Raw genomic sequence first — 19,440 nt, 5'->3', positions numbered from 1 at the left:
ATTTTAGACCTTGGGATCCTGCAAATCACCAAGAAACATACCCACAGTCTGTTATTCTCCGTGGCCCATGCACAGAGGTGGTAATACTTTACCTGCCAGGGAGAAGTGAAAGATCTTATTACTCCCATCTGTCAGAGCACCAGGTCACTTCTCAGCTGACCTGACACACTTCCAAAAAAACTGTAACAATGTCATGAAAGAAAAATAAAAACCTTCCTACTGCTCCTATACCTATCAAAGATACTCAGCTCCTCCTTACATCGGCCAACGAGCTAAAAAAAAGAAAAAGTAAAATAAACAAAAAATAAAAACCACTTACATAAAAGATGAAAGCATCTTGCTAGCATTTAGACCTCAGGAGACCCACTTTTTTTCTAGAAGTAATGGTTCCCCTTTGAGCTTTCAGTTTAACTCACTCCTCCCCTTACTTGAGGGACTTGCAAAGACTTACTATTCTCAAAGTTTTCCCCACCTTTTCCCCAGCTCAGTTTACGGTAACTGAGTTGATGGTATATTGCTTTCTGGTTCTTGATAATTCAGGGACAACATCTGGAAGAATGACCAGATCATTAAATGAACCTAACCAAGAGCTACAAGTCAGTCCATCCTGGCCACTCGGCACTCCTATCAGAACAGCACGCCAGCCATGTAAAGAGTTCACACAGGAGAGATGCAGGGAAAATCTGTGGGAGATTTGACAATCATCATTTTAATAAGTATAACAATAATACATTTCTCCAAGAAACCATTCTGATCTATCCAAGAACTCTGACAGGGAAAAGTTAACACTTTTTGACCCACTGATATTCCACTGATCCCTCTGGTCTTATATAAATGCCTTAAATTCTTCTGCAGCTATCAAAAGAATAAAGGTCAGGGGCGCGTGGGTGGCTCAGTCGATTAAGCAGCCAACTTCCGCTCAGGTCATGATCTCGCAGTTCGTGAGTTCGAGCCCCGCGTCGGGCTCTGTGCTGACTGCTCAGAGCCTGGAGCCTGTTTCCGATTCTGTGTCTCCCTCTCTCTGACCCTCCCCTGTTCATGCTCTGTCTCTCCCTGTCTCAAAAATAAATAAAACGTTAAAAAAAAAAATTAAAAAAAAAAAAAGAATAAAGGTCACCGTTCAGCTGCCCTGGTCACCCCATGTCCCATCCCAACCCATCTCATCCCCATCCCCCTATTTATACACATGCAGGGGACAAAATAAAGGCCAGCAAACACTTTGCCTTAGCTAAAAAGCGAACTGCTGATAGTCCTAGGAGAGAAATGAAAGTAAAATGTAGCAGGTAGTCCTGTGTTTCTAAAACTCCACATTCTTTACTGAGAAGACATGAAAAAGAATTTGAACAATTTCCCAGAAGTGAGCAATAATCAAGGCAGATGAAACTGGTAAGTCCACCCACTTCATCACCGACGTTTGCCAGTAAGAGGCCTGGGGCAGTGGTAGACATCCCCACGACACAGAAGGCTGGAACTGAACCCTCAGAGGCCCTGATGGGTCACCCGTCCTTCTCAATAAACAGCGACAACGCTGGTTCGGTCCAAAAAAAGGAAATGGGCCCAAATCTCAAATCTGTAGTACAATGGACAACGCTGGTTCAGTCCAAAAAGAGAAAATAGACCAAAGCTCAAATCTGTAGGACAATGGCCGAATAGCAGTCTCTGTAGTTTAAAGCTAAGGAACCTACTAGAAAGCAGCATCTCCCCGCGCGTCTCTGTCGAGAAGCTGATTGTCCCACCACACCGCTGGGCCCCTCGCCTGTATCTGGTCAATTTCTCTTTTCATTCTCCGCTCACTCCTCCCCCACCAAATAGGTTCTGATTTATTTCTTCATTCCGCAGAGCTTCTCCATCTCCAGTCCTCAGGGGCATTCCAAAATCTTGCCAAGGGGCTCTGCACTGTGAAGTTTCTCCCTTTTGCAGCCTTTCAACCCCCCTTTTCCCCGTGGCTGTGCGAAGCTGCTAATTCCCCCGGACAGGCCCACCCTCCCCGAAGGCAGCGGCGGCAGCCCCCACCCCGCTCTCACCCCCTGAGGGTCCTTGACGAAGTAGCTTCCGCTGGAGCCCTGGTAGATGCGCTCGGGGAAGATGCAGCGTTCGATGGCCAGCTCCGCCTGCCGCACCACCGTCTCGAACTCGGGGTCCTCCGGAAACTCATTCCGCTCGCGGTGGGCCTGCGCGGCGTGCGCCGCCGCCGCCGCCTGAGCGGCCAGGGCTTGGGCCTGCGCCGCCACGGTTTGGGTCTGGCCCTGGGCCGCCGCGCCCCGAGCCCGATCCAGCAGTGGCTGCCGCTCCCGGTCGTGGCCTGGCGAGCCCGGCGGAGAGGGGGCCGGGCCGGCCGCCGCCGCCACTCGGACCGCGCCCCCCCGGCACCTGCGGAAAGTGAGCGCCCGAGCCGGACGGGAAGGTGTAGTCTGGAGGTTGGGCCCGCTCGGGGGACACCAGTGGGCTCGTTTCGTCCATCCCTCAGGCCGCCGGCTCCGGGTCCCGGTGCGCTCCACACAGCTGAGCCCCGGGCAGGGACCAATCGGAGACACCCCCAACCCCCGCCTGACCAACCAGGTCGCGGCGCCTTGCCGGCCCCGCCCCTACCTAGCCTGTTTACTTGGCGACGCGTAGGCACGACCCCTCGCGCGCGAACGGTAGCCAATCAGAACCACTGTCTACTTAATCGTGCCCTCCGCATTTTTCGCCCGTCACCGTCGATGAAGACCGCGCATGCTCCAGGAGCCAGACCCAGGTCAGACACGCCCCTTGCTCTTACTAGCCCCGCCCCGCCCCTAGCTTCCTGTTGCTGACCTGTCTCTGGGAGCTTTCAATAAAGTAGCCTACCTAATCAGTCATTTGTTGAGTGCCTGCTATGAACCAACCAGCTGTGAAACTGGAGAGATCTAGTCTTTGTATCTGCATTCATTCAATCATGCACTCATTCATAAAATATTTATTGAGTACCTACTATGTTCTAAAGTGCTAGCGAGACAAAAATGAAGCAAAGAAAAATACCTAATCTGCCTAAATAAAAAGGTTTTTAAAAATCAGAGCCCTGGGGCGCCTGGGTGGCTCGGTCGGTTAAGCGTCCGACTTCGGCTCAGGTCGTGATCTCACGGTCCGTGGGTTCGAGCCCCGCGTCGGGCTCTGTGCTGACAGCTCAGAGCCTGGAGCCTGTTTCAGATTCTGTGTCTCCCTCTCTCTGTGACCCTCCCCCGTTCATGCTCTGTCTCTCTCTGTCTCAAAAATAAATAAACGTTAAAAAAAAAAAAAAATCACAGCCCTAATGCAATTTACACAGTGTCTGGCCCGGATGCTTAATGCTTATTTGTTAATTGATGGAAGATATGGTCTTAGACTAAAAAGTTCCATGAGGCAAAAGTCCATGACTGTTTTATTCACCGCTGTAAAACCTCAGTGTCTAGACACAATAGGGACTCAGTATATTTTTAGTAGTGGAAAAGAGAAGGAAGATCAAGCTGAAGACACACAGCCCTCTGAGGCAGCAGAAAAGGAGCCAACAATGAAAACTGAAAACTCCATAATAGAAGTTCAACGATTTGGGGGTAGGCCTTCAGCAAAGGCCTTAAAGGGGGTGTGTGCTATGAAGGAATAATGTAATTATATTACTGGAGGAAAAGAGAAAAAAGAGAATGAGAGTCATTTGAGTTTGAACCCCATCTGAACACTTAAGAATGTGTTTTCTCATCTGTAAAATGGGAATTATCCCTTCCTCAATTAAATAAAAATTAAGAGAAGGTATGTAAAACACTTAGCATAGTGGTTAGTACACTCAACAAATGGTAGCTTTTTTATTGTTGATGCTGTTTTTGTTTTGTGCTTAAAATAACCAGCAGACTAGACTATGGGTTTTCACAAGAGATGACCAGCCAAATAGTAACCAATATTTCATAATCATTCTTTCTTGAATCAAATTATTGCCACAGCTAGTAAAAGTACGGAATCAAAACAACTTATTGTTTATTTTGTTTTTGTTTTTTGTTTTATTAAGTTTATTTATTTATTTTGAGGTGGGGAAGGGGCAGAGAGAGGAGTGAGAGAATCCCAAGCAGGCTCCACACTGCCAGCTCAGCCCCTGATGTGGGGCTCAAACCCACGAACCTTGAGATTGTGACCTGAGCCAAAACCAAGAGTCAAATGCTCAACCAAGTAAGCCACACAGCCACCCCGAAACAACTTATTATTTAATTACATGTATGACAATGTCTTAATGTTTTTTTGGCATGTAACCCATTTTAGGCAAAGGTCCATACAGTTTCCCCTTTCAGTTACAAGACATATATTTCCCTTCCCGATACAGATATCAAATGATTCAGTAGTACTTGCCCTTGTACTTGCCGAGGGATCATAGTCACAGAGATGATCTCTTGGTATTGATCTCATTTAGCCCCTAAGCTTCAAATTGTCAAGGAAAGCTGCAAGATTTAGAGTTCTCCTTTGAATTCTGGGTCTTCTCTATGGAAAACTCTCAGAATTTATTTCTGAATCTACCCCTTAGAACTTGATTTTCCTTTTACTGAAAAAAAACGAGGGGGGATCAATACATTCCCTATTACCTATGAAGAGCTAGCACTCACCAAATGCTACGCACGTGCCAGGCATTATTTTTTGTATATTCCATGGATGTAAATGGACTACATGTAACTGGCATTACAGCTCCTATGATGTTAGAAACTGAGTAATGTATGCAGCTGGTCTGTGGCAGAGCTGGATCCAAACCCAGGCACACCAACTCAATGCTTTTAACACTATATTGCTTCTTATTAAATATCTCTATGGGATGTGTCTCATATGAACCCCCTTTCTGTCCATTTTCATGGATGCCACATTACTTTTGAGACTCTCAAGATGTCTTAGCTACATTATTAAAATAGCTTATGAATTTGTTTCTCTGCTTCCAATCTCTCTGATTATCTCTGAGTATCACTACCAGATTAATTTTCTTAAAACACTGGTTTCCTTTGGGCTCCCGGGTGGCTCAGTTGGTTAAGCATCCAACTTCAGCCCAGGTCAGGGTCTCACGGTTTATGAGTTCAAGCCCTGCATAGGGCTCTCTGCTGTCAGCACAGAGCACACTTCGGATCCTCTGTCTCCCTCTCTTTCTGCCCCTCCCCCATTCTCTCTCTCTCAAAAATAAATAAACAGGAAAAATGAGGAGACTGAGCTAAAAGATTAAAAACAACAACAACACTGGTTTCCTTGTGTCACTGCTCTGATCAAGAAACTACATTTTTTGGGGGGAAAAAAAGAAACTACATTTTTGGGACGTCTGGGTGGCTCGGTCAGTTGAGCATCGGATTCTTGATTTCTGCTCAGGCCATGATCCCAAGGTCATGGAATCAAGCCCCAAATCAAGCTCTGAGATGAGCTTGGAACCTGCTTAGGATTCTCTCTCTCTCTCTCTCTCTCTCTCTCTCTCTCTCTCCGTCTCTCTCTCTCTCCCTTTGCTCCTCTCCCCTGATCATGAGGTCTCTTGAAAACATTTTCATTGCAGTAAAATATGCATAATATTTATCATTTTAACCATTTCACAAATGTACAGTTCGTTAACATTAAATACATTCACAATGTTGTGTAACCATCACCACTGCCTATACCCAAAACTTTTTCATCATCCCAACAAAAACTCCATATCCATTGAACAGTAACTCCCTCCTCCTCTAGTTCCTGGTAACCTCTATTCTACTTTGTGTATCTATGAATTTTCCTATTCAAAACACTACATTTTGCAAAACATATCTTCCCCCTAATTTTTCTCCATAGTTTAACCACAATCCATCCTTATTTCATCAAATTTTGATATATATACTTCAATGTAATAAGATCTATTTTCCTGACACTCCATTCTCTCAACAACTAATTATATCTATATTCATTACCACACAGTTTAGCATGTTTAACCATTGAATGTTAGAGCTGGTTGAATCTTATAGGTCTGCTAGTCCAATCTCATTTTACAGGCTGGAGAGCTTCATAACTTGTTTGAAGCCCCACACACTTGGTGGCAGGCATGGGATTTGAACACAGAATCCAAGTCTTTTAAAATAATGTAAAAATGGTGTTTATTGAGCACTTATACACTGTACTGTCATACAAGTCCTGGGGAGTCTTTATCATTATTATTATCATTTTCATTTTCTATTCCACAGATGAGGAAAACCCCAATTCAGAGAAGCAGTTTGCTTATTCTCTTCATGCGTTTGCCTTCTTTTAATAATTAAATATAATCTTGAATTTTACATGTACATGAATCTTTTCTTCTCCACATGGAGGCGGTAAGTTCCAGGAGGGCAACGATCTGTGTCTTTTCTAGCTGCATTAACTTTGTTCAGTAAATAAATACTGTATACGGATAAACGGATTGGTGTGCACGGTATTTGGAGGATTTGCTCCAATACTGACACTATACTTATTATTTTTTTTAATGTTTATTTATTTTTTGAGGGTGGGGGCACAGAGAGAGAGCCGGGGGGTGGGGGGAGAATTCCAAGCAGGATCCGTGCTCTCAGCGCAGAGTCACAGGCGGGACTCCATCTCATCGTCTGAGATCCTGACCTGAAGCCGAAATCAAGAGTCTGAGCTTAAGGACTGAGCCACCCAGACACCCCAACACTATATTTTAAATACAAAGGATCTGAGTAATGACAACACAAATCCTAACAACGAATGAATGCAGAAGTGTCCCGATATTACAATGCTGGCACAGGGTTGAAGCTCATTCAACTGCAGTTGCCTAGTCTAGCATGTTACCATTTACAAAACTGAACCTCAAAAGCCAGATTTGGGTTCTGCCCTTAAACTCCAGGGAGGGCCATTTACAACTCTGAAGGTCCGCACAGGATCGGAGCCCCTTGAGAGGGTGGTCACTGTTGCTTCTGACTCAGGTTTTGTTTTGTTGTGTTGTGTGTGTGACATTTCGGCTAGGCTGTCTCTGGGTAGGTAAGACCTGAGGTCTTCACCAGGGTGGCCAAGGTGGGATCATGGGTTCAGCCCCACCCCTCTCTCGGATGTTTGTCCAGAGATCCAGAGACACTTCGCCCCGCACAAAGATGGCGCAGAGTTCGAGCCGGACCAATGGAGAGTGGCGTTGCTCCCGGTTGCCTAGGTAACAGCCAATGGGCAGCGGGAACTGCGCCCAGTGCGGCCGCCGGGGATGGCGGCGTCAAGTGGGGCAGGCGCTGGTGGAGGTGGTGGAGAGGCAGGTGGCAGGGGCGATCCCGGCGGAGCGGCGGTCCCGGCAGCTGGATCCCCGCGTCGGGGCGTGACTGTCATCCCGAAAGGCGGAGCTCAGGTTGGCTGGCAGCGCAGGAGGGAGGGGGCCAGGAGAATGTGGTCGGTGAGGAAGGGACTGAGAAGACCATCCCGAGATAACCGGCTGGGGATCGTGACTCCACCCAGGACGCGCTGACCAGAGGGTGGGGTCCATAGGGTGCCAAACCCAGACCTCCAGTCTCTACCGCTGGGGCCGAGGTCCGAGAGAGCCCACGGTACCCGGCTTAGCGGGTGGGTGGGGGCTGCGTCCGGAGTGGGTGGCAGACCAGTGTGAGCAGAGACCTGGCCCAGGCGGGAGAGCAGAGCTCGGGTAGAGGGAAGGATCGGTGCTGGGATGCAAGAACGGGGTGGGAAATCGACTAGGAAGTGTTGTTAGTTGGGTCTAAGGCTTTGTTTGCCCTGGGTCCGCCTCTCACATTCTGGTGGAGAGACGTCCCACACAACGAGGCTTGGGGAATGAGATGCCTCAATTCATGGTGGCACCCCTGCTGGGTGGCACCTCCAAACTGCTTAGATATCCGCGGGCGTAACTCGGCTTTATTAAAACCCGGTCCAGGCATTTTCTTTTCCATAAAACAGAATAGTATCGTGGCCGTCCCTATCACCCCCAGGTTGTTTTGTTTTGTTTTGTTTTGTTTCGTTTTTTACTATCTTCAGTTCTTCCCACTTTCTTCTCCAACTAATCGCCACACCGGTCTTCCGAAATAAGACCTTTATCTAGTAGCAACACATTTTTATTAATTTTTTTTTTTTTTTTTTTACTTCTCGAGTTCAAGGGAGATTTATAGTAAAAAGACTTGCAGACTTATAAGAAAAAAACAATTTTTTCAAGCTCATTTAAAACATTTAAAAAAGAATGTTTGACTTTTTGTTCTAGGTTTCTTACAAGCCTAAGTTTTGTTCATCAAGCTCTTCCTCTTCTTTTCTTTAGGATTCTGAAAGCCTAAGACTGCTTCCTTTATAATTAAGAAAACTTTGACAAGACGTTCATACTCTGGGGAGGCTTTGGAGGAACCATGTAAAGGTATATGTGGGAAAAGCTGGCTGCCTCAAAACAGTATTCTTAAACTGAAAATCTGTTCCTTTTTATGTTAGTTAGTTAGTTAGTTAGTTAGTTTTTAATCCTCTGAATTTGGACACAAGTTATTGTGAATGCATAAGTATTTTTTTAACAAGTTCGATTTCTAAAATCTGAAAAAAGACAAATGGAATACAAATAAAAGTTACATTCCTGTCTCCGAGTTCTATTTGGAAATGTCAGGGTCAAGAGAAAGTAAAGATAGCAGGGAGGTAGTCTGTTGTGCAGACCAATCGTGTATTCATTTCAGGGACAAAATAGTTCTTTTCTTTTAGATAAATGTTTGGATTGATCCTTTGCAACCCATCTATCAAAAGAGCAGAAAGGGTGGGTATCTGTTTAGAGGCATGAATCTTCTTGCTTTTGTGACTAGATTCCATATGCATAGCTGAAGCCTAAACTCCTAGGCCACCTGTTCTCTTTAAAAAGACTTTTTTATGGTAACTGACACAAATACTGGTTTACATGCTTATTAAAGTGTTGGGTTTTCAGTCTTCATTAGCACTGGCTATACTGTATTGAACTAGATTTGTCTCAATGACCATGATTTCTTTTTGGGTCGTTGGATGTGCAAAGTGACTATTACTTAGCATGGCTAGTTACAGAAGTTATAAATGATCCCGACACTGTCCCAGGTGGTGACAGTATCAATTATTTGGACTAGGTAGAAGTTTCTAGTCAAATGTGTTCAACCATGGCCTGAGGCCATAGAGTCTACATGTGTTTCCTTAATTAGCACTTCTGATTATGTTCTTGGGGATGGGCGTCATTTTGACCAGCTGTTGAAGGGAGTTTGCTCTGTCTCCCTAGGTAAAAAAAGGAATGGAAATGTATTTTTGAAAAACAAATGACAGATGATGGTGGCAGGGTTACGTGGAGAGATGATGTTCCACTTACTATATAGCCATATAATATATTACCCCAAATCTAGCTGCTTAAAACAACCATATGATGCTCACAGGTTCTGTGAGTCAGGAATTTGTACAGGGCATCATGGGGATGACCTCCTTCTGCTCCATGATGCCTTAGATGGGACGCTGACTTAATGGCCGGGAGCTAGAATCATCTGAAGGCTCCTTTGCTCACAGCTGGCGCCTGGGCTGGGCTGATTCAAAGTTGAGAACAGCCAACTAGAGCACCAACACGTGGCTCTTTGTGGCTTAGCTTCCTCACAGCACATTAGCCTCCAGGTAGTCAGACTTCTCATGTGGTGGCTCGGGTCTCTAAGCATAAGTGTCCCATTGAGCAAGAGGGTAGATGTATCACCTTTTCTTTCTTTCTTTCTTTCTTTCTTTCTTTCTTTCTTTCTTTCTTTTCTTAAGTTTTATTTATTTTGAGAGAGAGAGTGAGCGTGCACAAATTGGGGGAGAGGGAGAGAGAGAATCCCAAGCAGGCTCCAAACTGTCTGTGCAGAGCCCGACTCAGGGCTTGATCCCACAAACCATGAGATCTTGACGTGAGCTACGAACAAGAGTCAGACGCTTAACCCATTGAGCCACCCAGGCGCCCGATGCATCACCTTTTCTGATCTGACCTTAGAACACACCATTGCTTCCATCGTGTTCTGTCAGTTGAAGCATTCATAAGCCTGCCCAGATTCAGAGAAGAAGAGTTACACTCCATCTTTATCATGGAACAGTGGCAAGGTCAAATTGTAGAACGTGTAATACAGGAGATATGATTGCAAACGTCTTTGGAAAATACAACCTGTCCCATTGGGTAGAGGATGATCTCTCAAGTTTCACTGGAAAATTTAGGATATATTCCCTAAGAGCTAACAGCATACCAAAAGAGTGGCAAAGTTTACAGTTTGGGTGGCCGGCTAACACTTTGTCCAAAGATACTCTTCAAACTGGAGAAACACTGTTCACTTTCTTTCAGGGACCTTCTACTGGTCCATCTGAAAGGAGTGGGATGCCACTATGTGGAAATTTCATGTAGCCTTGAGAAAAAGCAAACAGGGGTGCCTGGCTGGCTCGGTTGGTAGAGCATGCAACTCTTAATCTCAGGGTCTTGAGTTCAAGCCCCACGTTGGGCATGGAGCCTACTTAAAATTAAAAAAAAAAAAAAAAATAGGGGCATCTGGATGGCTCAGTCAGTTAGGCATCTGACTTTGGCTCGGGCCATGATCTCCCAGTTCGTGGGTTTGAGCTCCGCACTGGGCTCTGTGCTGTCAGCGCAGAGCTGGCTTGGGATTCTCTCTCCCCATGAGCCATTGGGCAGTCAAACTGACTCCTCACATGACACCACAAGAACTCCTTCCAGACCTCTGAGTGAAGACAAGTTAACAGCTGCCAAACATCAAAAGGAAATGCCTTTATCTTATCATCTTACTGCCTGAATAATGATTTTGTGTTTTATGTTTTGGAACGGTGGTGTAGTTATAAGATTTATTATAAGATATGGCCCTTAAGATTCTGACTTGTTTTGAAGGAATGAAATATTTCAGCTTTGTGCCATAAGCTGCGTTTTCAGCGTGCTGACCTCACTAGTTCTGGGAAGAGCTGAAGACGGCCTGTAGTTATCAAAGCCTGTCTGGACTGGAAAGTTTTCCTCTGGCAGTTTCAGTGGGAAACTGCTTCTCTTCCTCTCATTAATGTTGTATTTGCAGCACAGTCATGCTGGCCTCTACCCCAGGCACACTGATGCCGGGCTGACAACAAGAGGCTTGTGGACCTGAAATTGGATGCTGACCTTGTGGAACGTTGATGGGACAGAGATGGCACACCAGGAACCAGCGTCATCTCTCAGAGAAGATAGCCCCAGAGGTTTTGAGGGGCTTTAACACACGAAGAAAATGGCCCCTGTCTCGGGATATCTTCTGCTGTGTGAGAGACCCTGGACATGGAGCTCCCAAGTCGCCGCAACAGCGAGAAAATCCCTGGGGACGCTGTGGAAGGGGCTCCCAGACATCACTGGAAGAGCTTCCGAAGCTGGCCTCATTAAGGAGGTAGAAACAAATGCGGCTCCATGTTTGGGTGAGAGCAAGGGATTCTCAAAACTCATCTGTCCTCATAGCTGGGAAGAAACGCGAGCTTTGAGACAGGGCCAGGGCCCAGAAGATGTCACTGAGCCCCACTCTGTTCAGGCCCAGCTGTTTGCACATCACACCATTTCTGGGCTTGCGGCATCTGTATCAAAAAGCACCATGACAGAGGCCAAAATTAAAATATCCCGTAGGGTGGTGATAAAGAATACACGAGTGGCAATTGTAGTTTACTTTTCCTCACCTTAGAGTTTTCACCTCATTAGTCAACATTGGCTGATTTTTTTTTTTCCAAAATGTTATTTGAATCACGTTGGTAGCATTTTTATACTGAGACTTTAAAGAAATTTCCATTACAGTCGATGTGAATGTGTGAGTTTAGGTGTCTGGTTTTTGGTTTGTTTTTTTATTTTTTATCTTCAAAAAAATTTCTTTAATGTTTATTTATTTTTTGAGAGAGAGAGAAAGAGAGAGAGAGAGACAGAGACAGAGCATGAGCAGGGGAGGGGCAGAGAGAGAGAGGGAGACACAGAATCCGAAGCAGGCTCCAGACTCTGAGCTGTCAGCACAGAGCCCAATGCAAGGCTCAAAGTCACAAACCGCGAGATCATGACCTGAGCCAAAGTCAGACGCTTAACCAACTGAGCTACTCAGGTGCCCCTCCAAGTTGAACATTTAAAGCATTTTAGTATCAAACATGCCAGATCCCTCTTGTACTGTGGAACCTACTTTTGGCGACCCCATCTTGATGTTCCATAATGGAGACAGCAATACAACCCTTAATGTTGTGTGTGATTTGAGCTTTTCTGGGACTTGAAAGAAGCTAGCCATTGGCGCCAGGCCTGTAGGGATTTAAAATCTCACTCCTGTTTGGTCCTCCAGGTCTGGCCCCCATGTTGTGAAGAAGGGGTGCACTTGTCCTGTCGTAACTCAATCAGATGCTTGAGGGTCAGACTCTAGCTTCACTGTTAATAACAGGGGACCTTTCAATGATGATTTCTAGGTCAGGGAACTTTCGCACATAGGATAGCTGTTTGTTGGAGTAGTAGTTCCCATGCTTTCAAATGTTTAACAGTCTAACGATGTGTTGAAACTGCAGATTCCCAGGCTCTAACTTACAAAATCTGATTCAGTAGATCTCATTGTGGGCCTAGGACTCTGCATTGTCACAGTCACTTGCAAAAATGTTTTATTGCTTAGATCTGGAACAGATGAGGTGAGTAAAAAGACCTAGGAAATTATAAAAGGACTAGGGATTGCATTTTTAAAAAATATGTCAGATGATTCTGTTTGTCTATGCATTTAATGATATTTTGGGTTATCTTAACCCCCTTCTTTTTTTTTTTTAATTTTTAAATTTTGTTTAAATCCAAGTTAGTTAACACAGAGTGTAATAATGATTTCAGGAGTAGAATTTAGTGATTCATCACTTACATATAACACCTAGTGCTCATCCCAACAAGTGCTCTCTTTAATGCCCATCACCTATTTAGCCCATCCCCCACCTAGCACCCCTCCAGCAACCCTCGGTTTGTTCTCTGTGTTTAAGAGTCTCTTATGGTTTGCCTTAACCCCCTTCTTATTGGATATCTTTGAATCGAATACAAGCATTCTTTTACTACACCTGTGAAGCCATACCTAGCCAGCCTCACTGTCCTAGTTATTCCTTCCTTCTGCTCCCATTATGCTGTTATCCCCTTAGTTCAGGTCTTATGATCTTGTACCTGGGTGTATCAGTTAGCTTTTTCTGGGTAATAACACACCATGGCTTAAAATAACAACCATGTATTTAGTCCGTGATTCTGTGGGTCATTAATTTGGAGCTGGGCTCGAGAGCAGCTCCGCTGGTCATGCCCGAGCTCACCCTGCATCTGTGGTCAGTTGGTACAACAGCTCCACGTGACCCCTTGTCACCGGCCGGCTAGCCCGGGCTTGTCCACATGGGGGCAGAACAGTTCCAAGTGCAGTGAGAAGGCAAGCCCAGTGTATAGGCGCTTTGCAGACCTCTGCTGTATCACGTTTGTCCGCGTTCACGAATATCACGAATGTCTGGCGTTCCATTAGCCAGAGCAAGTCATAGAACCCACCCAGACCCAGTGCGTGGAGGAACAAACTGCCTGTTAATGGAGGTGCTGCCATGTCACATCACAAGGGCATGAGCAGAGGGGGAGTAATTTGTGCTCATGTTCACAGTCTACTGAATTAGCACATCTCCTGCCTTGCAAGCTTTTCTGGCTGTAGGGTTTTGCTGCTCCAAAGCATCCTGCTTCCCGCTGCCATATTTATTTTCCATGAGCACCGCTTTCATATTAACATCCCTGTTCACAAACCCCCAGAACCTTCCCCTTTCCCCTGTCTTATTAGCTGTAGACTCTTCTGCCTAACTTTCAAAGGTCTCCTTAAGGTAGCCTGGCCCGGAAAGCAGAGCATGCAATACAAGAGAGAAAGAACCAGCAGCAGTCAGGGGAAGCCAGGGCACTTGTTCCAGAGCACAGACTGGCTTATAACTTCTCTGGGCTTCTGTGTCTCCATCTATAAAATGAGGGCGTTTGGATGAAATCTGAAAGGTTTTTTCAGATTTCGGCTGAGTACCTAAGACAAACTTGTTTCTTGTTACTCCTTAAATAAACCTTCAACTGCAGTAAAACCCACATTAATATTTCTCCACCGAACATACAGGCATCATTGCTCCTTGTGCGTTCATTGCCCAGCTTTTCTCTATCTGCAGCTGCCCTTTGCCCTCTTCTCTACTTGTTTGTGGTCCATGCTATCTTGTCTTTGTTCATCTCTGCCATCCAGTCTGATGCTTAATTACATGATCTCTCGTCTTGTTCAGTGGTTCAGTTATTAGCCTTAGCAACTAGATTGCAAACTCATTGAGGGAAGAGACTATATTTTATACATCAACTAAACACCTAGTACCTAGTAGGTATCAAGCCAATATTTGTAGATTAATCCTCAGTTTCTATCCCAGGTCATAGAAAATTGGAACTGGCTGATAACTTTTTTTTTAATTTTTTTTTTTTTTATGTTTATTCAGTTCCTGACAGAGAGAGCACGGGAGGGTCAGAGAGGGAGAGGGAGACACAGAATCCGAAGCAGGCTCCAGGCTCTGAGCTGTCAGCACAGAGCCCGACGTGAAGCTCGAACTCATGAACTGCGAGATCATGACCTGAGCCGAAGTCAGAGGCTTAACTGACTGAGCCACCCAGGTGCCCCCTGGCTGATAACTTTTAAGATCAGTAGGAGGATAAGACTGCTTGAACAGAGGGGATGGTTGCGGGTGGGGTTTGGAGAGGTGGGTATATTTGTTAAATGTATCTACGGTAATATCTATATACTTACCAGGCTGGTAAGTATATAGAATATATCTGTAAAATTGCTTTGCTGGCCTTTCCTCCAGCCATCCTGTGACTCCGATTCTCCTCTGCTTGTTCCTTGCAGTTTTCATACTTTTCTTCCATAAGCTGGCATCATGACCCTCACAAAAGGTTCCTTCACCTACTCTAGTGGGGAGGAATATCGCGGCGAGTGGAAGGAAGGTGAGAGGGCCCCTAGGGGTCAAGTGATGAATACTTCATATGACTAAAGGACAAACAAATAAAGCTATAGAAGCCAGCTGGATGAGTCTTCATGTCTAAGTCCAGGATTTAATCTGAAGAGCGCCTTTCCTTTATTTGATTTTAGGCTTAAGTAAAGGAATTATAAAATGCTGCTGTTTGCCCCGTCTCCAGCAACGAGTTAAATCTTTCCAGTTCTGAATATAAAGTGTTTTAGTATCCTTTTACCCTTTAATGTTATTATGTGGGAATTGTTTTTATAAATGCTTATGTACCAGGCAGAGTACAATGAATTATTTTAAGTGCCCATAAATTAGAAAGTGCAGAATTGATTGTAATGACTTGGTTCTAGTGCATCTTAAAAAGTTAAGGAAGATCTAGAAATTAGCACAGACGCTTGAGAGCAAATGACATCCATTGCCTTGAATTTCCTGTGACAGCTCATTACATTCGGAAGTAACTATTCATAGGAATGGTGAAATTCTTCAGAGCCTGAGAAACACAGTCTGGCCACTTAAAAGCCTCGTGGGTCCAGTCCCATCAAGCCAGGAACCACCCCGAGGAGAGGAGCCTTCACTTCCCACAGTCAGTGAAGAGACATTCAGGCTGTTTCCAGACACGCACCCACGTCTTTTCACGCTAGATCCCTGCAGCTGATGAATCCTTGAGCCTTGAGAGGAGAAACTGTGCAACTGGGTGTGACCTTGTCTCAGTACACCCCCGTGCCTCTCCCCTGCCTCCCCAGCACCTGCTGTCCCCTCGGCTCCAGCCATTTAGAGCGGCCACCCTCTGTCCCCCAGAAGGGCTCCGTCGTACTCTGTTAGAGGACAGGATTACTCCTCCAGCATCTTGCTGTTTTCTGGTCAGGTCAGTGGGTAAGCACAGCCCTGCTGACCTGACCAAGCCCAAACCAGCGTCGCCAGTCTGGCTGGTAGGTTGGCCCCCTGGCTTCGAGGTGCAGAGGGGCACTTGTTTTCCTCAGAGGGCAGCATAAGTAGGTGTCGAGGGCTCTCCGGCCAGGATGCCTGCCGCATTTGCTCTCTTGCTCTGCTACTTAACTGCTCTGTGATCTCGAGTAAGCGATTTGGCTTCTCCCTAGCCTTGGTTTCTGCATCTGTGAAATGGGAACAATAATAGTACTGTGCCCACCTCCTAACGCCGTGAGGATTAGATAAGATGATAAGCACAAAGAGCTCAGAAGAGTGTGTGACACACAGTAGAGGGCCTCTTATCATTCATACCTACAGAGACCTGCTGCCAATCTGATATTTGTGACAAGACGGGAAGGTCCAGGGAGCCAGATTTTCCTGCCTGACTCTGGGTAGTAGCTCTCTGTCCTGCCAGCGTCACTGCTTCTCTTCTTTCCTTTGTGGGTGGGGTGACAAAAGGCAAGAGATGTTAGGCAGCGAGGGAGGTCCCTGAAGCTGCCCCATCCCAACCTGACGACTGTCTTTCTCTTTGCTCAGGCCGCAGACATGGTTTTGGTCAACTGATGTTTGCAGATGGCGGCACCTACCTGGGTCATTTTGAGAATGGGCTCTTCAATGGCTTCGGGGTACTGACCTTCTCAGATGGCTCAAGGCGAGTACTGGGTCATTCCTTTCTCAGCTTTGATAGTGATAAATAGCTGGTCAGACCTGAGATGTCCCAGGTCCTCTGAAAACAGGCAAGGAGGAAGCAGTTCTTTTATTAGTTACTTTATAAATAGATCTAAAATTTGAAATGGCGCGTCGCTGAGCGACCTTCCACCCCACTGCCATTCTCTTCTGTTATCTCCTTGAAATTAGAGCCTCACATCACACTTGCTCTCTGGCCCGTCTCTGCCGGTTGGGAGTGGGGCGAGTGGGGGCAGGGTGGAGCTTGCTCCTTGGCATTAATAAGGAACACTTACTGGGCGCCTGGGTGGCTCAGCTGGTTGAGTGTCTGACTCTTGGTTTTGGCTCAGGTCATGATCTCATGGTTCATGAGATTGGGTCCCACAGCGGGCTCCACACTGACAGCATGGAGCCTGCTTGAGAATTGTCTTTCTCCCTCTCTCTGTCCCACCCTTGCTCATTCTCTCTCTCTCTCTCTCTCAAAATAAATAAATAAACAACACTTATTGGTAGCTGCTTCATGCAGTTAACCTGGACTGCCCACTGCCCCTCTAAAGGCTAACGTGTCATGTTTCTGCAGGTACGAGGGGGAGTTCGCCCAGGGCAAGTTTAACGGCGTTGGAGTCTTCATTCGACATGACAACATGACATTTGAAGGGGAATTTAAAAATGGCAGAGTGGATGGTTTTGGTAAGTCATAGCCCACCAGGACGGGTGACTGGGGGGAGCATCATACGGGCGAGGTACACCTTGTCAGCTGTAATGCTTTTATGGGTGTCCAGCGATCCAGAGTGACCGGGCCCTCACTCCTATTCATCGAGCCCGCGGACTGCGCTCCAGAGCAGACCTGTGAGTCCTCCTCACGGCTTGGCATCAGGCCGCTCCCTGAGTCACTAACGCCCTCGTCCATCCCGAATTTTCTCTGTCCCCCTCCAAGGCCTGCTGACTTTCCCCGATGGTTCGCATGGAATACCTCGCAACGAAGGCCTGTTTGAGAACAACAAGCTGCTGCGGCGTGAGAAGTGTTCCGCAGTCGTGCAGCGGGCCCAGAGCGCCTCCAAGTCCGCCAGAAATCTCACTGCCTGACGGGGCGTCGTGCGCCAGCTGACAAGTACTGGGTAAAGCAAAGGCCCCGTTACTCACTCAAGGTGAACAGATGTACCGGCTGTGAGAGGACATGAGGATGCCTGCAGAGAGCAGAAGCCTTGGGACGCCCCCACACCTGCCAGGCAGGGATTCCATCACAGGATTCTGAGGACTCGGGCCCCGCTGCCCACAGCAGGGTGACCAGTTCTCTTTCCTTCTCTCACTTGTTGGTATTCTGTGTCCCTAACACCTTGGGTTGCCCAGTGTAGACCTGCCTCTCCTTGATTTCCTGCCAAGCGGGGCAGAGCCTCTTCGTTCCGCCTGTATTTGGGGCAGTTGATCCCAGCCCCAAATTAGGGCTAGTGCTTTGTGCCCCCCCCCCCCACCGGAGAAACAGGGAGAGAGGCAGGGGTGGCTTAGGCAGTTCAGCAGTCCTGTGAAAGCCACAGCCAGAGCTTTTCTGCGTGTCCCCCCGCCGCCTCCCCATTTGCTGCTGGTCAACTTCATGGCTCCAGGCCTCCCCCTTTGTCTTACCAGACTGCTATTTGTGTCTGCTTATTCCCCCTGTGAAGGGTTTGGTAAGAGTGCTGTTTCCCTGTCCCTTGACTTTATAAGCTGTCTTCCTTACCTGAGTTCCAGCAGCTAATCTGTGCCCTATTTGTGCCTCTCCTTTCTTAGACGGGACAGGATCCCTTTTGGGGATAGTCAAGACACTGATGTAAAGAGTCACTTTAGGACTTGTACTTGTTAGTTACTCCAGGGTGAAGGGCAGACATCCCTGGCCCATTTCAGGCCCTATCACGGAGTAATTGAATCCTTAGGGATGGCTTGGGCTGACACAGCCCCTTCCCAGTGGACTAGGAGGTCAGACCCACCTCAACCCCTTGGGGTTTGGGTAGAATTGGACCCATTCTAGGACTGCAGTGAACCAAAAGAGAATTTGGCTCCCTGCATTTGGTCCACTGTTCACTCTTCCACCATGAGCTTGGCCATCAGGCCTGGGAGGTCAGATCTTGACCGATAGGATCCCTGTGTAGTTCATCATGGAGGCCCCCCAATTATCCTGTGACCCAGACACGCCCAGCCCACTCCCAGCCCCTTATCCTCACACTGAATGTCTCCTCAACAGCAGACTGTGGTGGAAATTATAGCTGTGTGCCTCCGTGTATTCTCTGAGTTGTACTGTAGAAACGAGTGTTTATGAGGAATAAACAAATCACCAGAACTGCCTATACTTCATCACTTTACTCTTGCTCTGCATCCTCATGAATCAACCCATTTGCTGTTTCTAAAAGTTAATCACAGATGGGGGCTTAGTACCGACATTGCACGCTTTACTACATAGTACCTAATTCTCAAGACCTCTGCAGGGTAGGGGCATTTTTTTTTTTAATCAGACAGACTCAGGTTGCCCAAACTAGGAAGTGGCAGCACTGAGTGGGATTTGTCTCTCAGTCTTTCTGATTTCCAAATCACTTTCTACTGTATCTCTTGCCCGGAGCATCAAGAGTACCCACGTCCTGAGACCAGTTATTGTCACACCTGCTGGGTTACCTCGGGCAGGTCAACTGCTGGGGTTTCCCTTTCCTGCAACAAGTAGAGTAATCCTTCCCCAGCTGAGCTAATGTGCAACATTCACCTGCCATGCTAACCCCTTTTACACACACGATCTTACATAGCCCGGAGAGAAAGGGACTGTTACTATCCCCAAATCACAGATCAGATTGGGCAGCGAAGTAGCTGTCCAAGGTCCCCAGACCATAAGTGGCAGGTCTAAGAACTTAAATGCAGGCCTGCTTAATTTAAGCCCAGAGGTTGAGTGCTTTACCAGTGTACTAGCCAGCCTCCCGAGCCCTA

The 19,440-nt window shown here is 46.7% G+C and overlaps 2 protein-coding genes across 6 annotated transcripts in view; one reads left to right on the top strand and one right to left on the bottom strand.

Moving 5' to 3' along the window:
• The window catches only part of PI4K2A (phosphatidylinositol 4-kinase type 2 alpha), a 32,796-nt gene extending 30,290 nt beyond the window's left edge, over positions 1–2,506 (bottom strand). Inside the window, 2 exon segments of the mRNA XM_049645520.1 lie at positions 2,025–2,363; positions 2,365–2,506. Of these exon segments, the coding sequence (XP_049501477.1) occupies positions 2,025–2,363; positions 2,365–2,460 (435 nt within the window). The 5' untranslated portion in view covers positions 2,461–2,506.
• A 4,619-nt stretch (positions 2,507–7,125) lies between these two features.
• Positions 7,126–18,813, top strand: MORN4 (MORN repeat containing 4). Of its 5 annotated transcripts, none has more exons than XM_049645519.1 (7): positions 7,128–7,297; positions 8,210–8,302; positions 10,968–11,306; positions 14,787–14,884; positions 16,369–16,483; positions 17,078–17,187; positions 17,435–18,813. In XM_049645519.1, the coding sequence occupies exons 4-7, from the start codon at positions 14,818–14,820 to the stop codon at positions 17,581–17,583; spliced, it is 441 nt and encodes a 146-aa protein (XP_049501476.1). In that variant the 5' UTR covers positions 7,128–7,297; positions 8,210–8,302; positions 10,968–11,306; positions 14,787–14,817; the 3' UTR covers positions 17,584–18,813. The 5 variants fall into 5 exon arrangements, with proteins under 5 accessions (XP_049501472.1, XP_049501476.1, XP_049501474.1 ...); XM_049645517.1 differs by having other exon boundaries at positions 10,968–11,334; XM_049645515.1 differs by lacking the exon at positions 14,787–14,884 and having other exon boundaries at positions 7,126–7,297; positions 10,968–11,334.
• The last annotated feature ends 627 nt before the right edge of the window (positions 18,814–19,440 follow it).

The sequence above is a fragment of the Panthera uncia genome, chromosome D2 (genome assembly GCF_023721935.1).
Source record: "Panthera uncia isolate 11264 chromosome D2, Puncia_PCG_1.0, whole genome shotgun sequence".
NCBI lineage: Eukaryota > Metazoa > Chordata > Mammalia > Carnivora > Felidae > Panthera > Panthera uncia.
This window is presented reverse-complemented; position numbering and strand designations above follow the sequence as displayed.

What these genes read in the sequence shown, in the direction of transcription:
- MORN4 (XM_049645515.1), top strand. Translation starts at nt 11,154, where the DNA reads ATGGCCCCTGTCTCGGGATATCTTCTGCTGTGTGAGAGACCCTGGACA. An exon ending in AAATGCGGCTCCATGTTTGG is followed by an intron (nt 11,335 to 16,368) that starts GTGAGAGCAAGG and finishes CTCTTTGCTCAG; the next exon opens with GCCGCAGACATGGTTTTGGT. An exon ending in TGGCAGAGTGGATGGTTTTG is followed by an intron (nt 17,188 to 17,434) that starts GTAAGTCATAGC and finishes TCCCCCTCCAAG; the next exon opens with GCCTGCTGACTTTCCCCGAT.